At 47.4% G+C, this 3,304-nt stretch overlaps 1 protein-coding gene across 1 annotated transcript; it reads right to left on the reverse strand.

The window, feature by feature from the left end:
* Positions 1-1,606: 1,606 nt before the first annotated feature.
* LOC103639000 (5-pentadecatrienyl resorcinol O-methyltransferase) lies at positions 1,607-3,094 on the reverse strand. Its single transcript, XM_008661782.2, has 2 exons — positions 2,254-3,094; positions 1,607-2,131 (listed from the first exon to the last, which is right to left on the reverse strand). The coding sequence occupies exons 1-2, from the start codon at positions 3,040-3,042 to the stop codon at positions 1,832-1,834; spliced, it is 1,089 nt and encodes a 362-aa protein (XP_008660004.1). The 5' UTR covers positions 3,043-3,094; the 3' UTR covers positions 1,607-1,831.
* Positions 3,095-3,304: the final 210 nt, after the last annotated feature.

Here is a 3,304-nt window from a genome sequence, read left to right on the forward strand (position 1 = left end):
CGGACAGTGTCCGGTGGTGCACCAGACTGTCCGGTGCACCAGTCTATAGAAGGCAAGAATTGCCTTCCTGGATTGCTCTCAACGGCTCCTAGCTGCCTTGGGGCTATAAAAGGGACCCCTAGGCGCATGAAGGAGTACACCAAGCATTCTTTGATCATCTCTTAGCACCAAGACATCTCTCTAGCGCATTTGATTCGTTGTGATAGCAATTTGAGCTCCTCTTGAGTTGAGAACTCCGTGTGTGATCTTAGAGCTCAAGTTGTGACTTGTGTGCGTGTTTGTGCTCGTGTTTTGAGGCTTGTGTGTGTTGCTCTTCCCACTCTTACATCTGTGCTTATTTGTGATCTACTCATTGTAAGGGTGAGAGGCTCCAAGTTGTGGAGATTCCTCGCAAACGGGAAAGAGTAAAGGGAAAAAAACACCGTGGTATTCAAGTTGATCATTGGATCACTTGAAAGGAGTTGAGTGCAACTCTCGTCCATTGGGACGCCACAACATGGACTAGGCAAGTGTTGTACTTGGCCGAACCACGGGATAAATCTCTGTGTCTCTTGTGCTTGTTCTCACTGTGTCAATTGTGGTTCACAAGAGCTCTCCTTAGCCACTTGATTTTATTGTACTAACACTTAATCAAGTTTGTGGCTTTAAGTTTCAAGTTTTTACAGGATCACCTATTCACCCTCCCTCTAGGTGCTCTCACACATCCCCCTTGAGCCTTTTTTACGTAGTGATTAGAACCGGGTTATACTTCTTTTCTCTTTTCTAGTGTTTTCTCACGAGTTGTGAGTTTTTACCTAAAAAAGTTTTAATGAGGCAACATTGCACGAACAACTCTAATGTTTTATTTAAGGTCTGTGAGACTATGGCTATGTGTATGCTACTGCTATCTGTGAAATTGTTACCTGTGAACCGTGATCTTAGACCATGACTGAATTTGTGACCTGTGAGGCTATGAACTATGAATTTGTGATATGTGAACTGATATGTGTAGGATTAAATGGATTTGTGTGATAGTATGCTCGGGCTGATACAAATGGGTAACTGGACTGTGCTTGCCGGGCCGGTCCGGCATTATCGAGATGTTTTCGTGCCGTGCTCGTGCAAGAATCGAGGCCCGTCAAGCGGCACGGTCCAACACGGTTAAATAATGGAGCTCAAATGGTTCAGACTCAACTGTGGTCGGACTGAGCTGTGCCATCCGTTTAAACATCTATAGGTGAGGGTGAGGCGGCTGGATGGAGAGATAGAGGCGAGAGTGAGAAGAGAGACGGCGGGCAGGAGTGGCGAGAGGTTGAGGCGAGAGTGAGAAGGGAGACAGAGGCAGGAGTGATTGGACGTTGTAACTTGCTTAATTTACATTGGCCATGATGAAGAAGGTGATGAAAGCTATTAATTTTCTTTGGCTATCTGAGTACAACCGACAAAAATTATTATTTTTTGTCGGCTCGTCCTCATAGCTGACAGAAATTAGTTAATAATATCCATCGACTATGCAGTGGTTGATAGAAATTAGTTAATAGCTGTCGACTGCGCTGTGGTTGACAGAATTTAACCAATTTTCCTAGACTAAACTGAAAACCTACGAAAATTATTTCAGTTCACGAAAGTTCGCCAATTTACTATTGTGATATATATATTATATAATATATTTTCATACCACATGTAATTAGCACCACAATACCTCACGCTAAGGAAACAAGCAAGTTACTCATCAGCTTATTACAAGCTCACAAAGTAAAGACCAATTTTCGATCGGACCATAGTAATAATTAACATCAGCACAAACATGCACGGTCTTCAGGTTTTGGCGTCCTTTGTTCACACCAAATATTTATGGATAGACCTCGATGACTGACAGGGAGCCAACAACGGGTAGAATTTTGTAGTCTTTAAATCCAGCTTGGATGAAAATCTTCTTCCACTCTTGCTCGTCGCGCTCAGCCCCATTGACCATCATGATAAACAAATCAAACAAAATTTGTACCTCTAGACGTTTTGTATTTGACTCATCATATCCAACTACCATGTCCATGATTATTACCTTCCCTCCTTCATCGCATGGAGATATGGCTTGCCTGCAATTCTTCAATATTTTGACACACTCATCGTCACCCCAGTCGTGTAAAGCCGTCTGGCAAAGGTAAGAAATGAAGAAAAGAACAAAAACGGTGGTCACAAATTTGAAGTTTGACTTTTGATATTGATCTCAAAATACAAATAATAGAATGAGCAGTGACGGATCGGACCTACTACCTTGAGGAAAACAGCGGTTGCCGGCGGAATACTCTGAAACATGTCGCCTGCGACGAACTGCACGTTGCCATCGGATGGAGCCCCGGCGACGACGTGCGGGAGGTCAAGCACGCTGCACTTGAGGTGCGGGAAGGCAGCGGCGATGGCGGTGGCGGCGCCACCATGCCCACCGCCAACGTCGACCAACGAGTCGATCCCACGAAACACCGCCTCACCGCACTCCCTGAGCATGACTGGCACCAGGAAGCGGCTCTGGGCAGCAAGCCCTTTGTTCAGTATGGCGTTCGTGTCGTCAGCGTGTTCCCAGATGGTTGGGGCTTGGCCGAACGCCAGGCCAAACGCGGACGGGTCGTGGTGCTCCTGCCGGAACCACGCGCAGATGCCCCTGGCGTGGGAGGACTGGCTGATGGGATGGAGCACCACGCTCATAAAGGGAGCCAAGGTCGCCGAGCTCACCTCCTCGCTGACGAGGAAGCGGGAGGCTGCCGTGAGCCTGTAGACAGTTGAATCATCGTCACCACATGGTGGTTGCTGGACGACGCTGAAGGTGCCCGAGACAGTGAGCACGCGCATGAGGCGGCGTAGGGCGCGAAGCTTAGATTGGTGGAGCGCTGTCTTGTCGAGGATCTGTAGGAGGGTGGCGCCGCCGCCGTGGTGGTGGATCGCGTCTGGGATGCGGAGGTCCAGGGCCACGGTGAGCGCGAGCGATTTCAGGTAGCTCACGGACTGATGCCAGAGCTCGTCGTGAGCTTGGAGCAAGTCCTGGCTACTCTCCTCTGTGAATGCCATCGTCGTTGTGGCTACCTAATTCTCTTTCTCGATAGCGCTGGGTTTGTGTGCACAGACGGACAGAACCTCGTGTCTATTTATATACAAGTGTTCTGCTTGTAGTCCTTTACGTGGGGTACTGTCCATCTGCACACCAAATCAATCAAATAGTACCTTTTTTGCGAGAAAAAAATATCAAATAATACCTAATAGAATACGTAGGACAATTCTAATGGTTTTTGTTAAACAACTTTCGTCGGCCAATGAGCCACTTCCCTCTGTT

This window comes from Zea mays, chromosome 9, assembly GCF_902167145.1.
Source record: "Zea mays cultivar B73 chromosome 9, Zm-B73-REFERENCE-NAM-5.0, whole genome shotgun sequence".
Taxonomy (NCBI): Eukaryota; Viridiplantae; Streptophyta; class Magnoliopsida; order Poales; family Poaceae; genus Zea; species Zea mays.

Coding starts and splice junctions, on each gene's coding strand:
- LOC103639000 (XM_008661782.2), bottom strand. CDS start 3,042: ATGGCATTCACAGAGGAGAGTAGCCAGGACTTGCTCCAAGCTCACGAC. Junction 2,132..2,253: donor CAACCGCTGTTTTCCTCAAG/GTAGTAGGTCCG, acceptor TACCTTTGCCAG/ACGGCTTTACACGACTGGGG.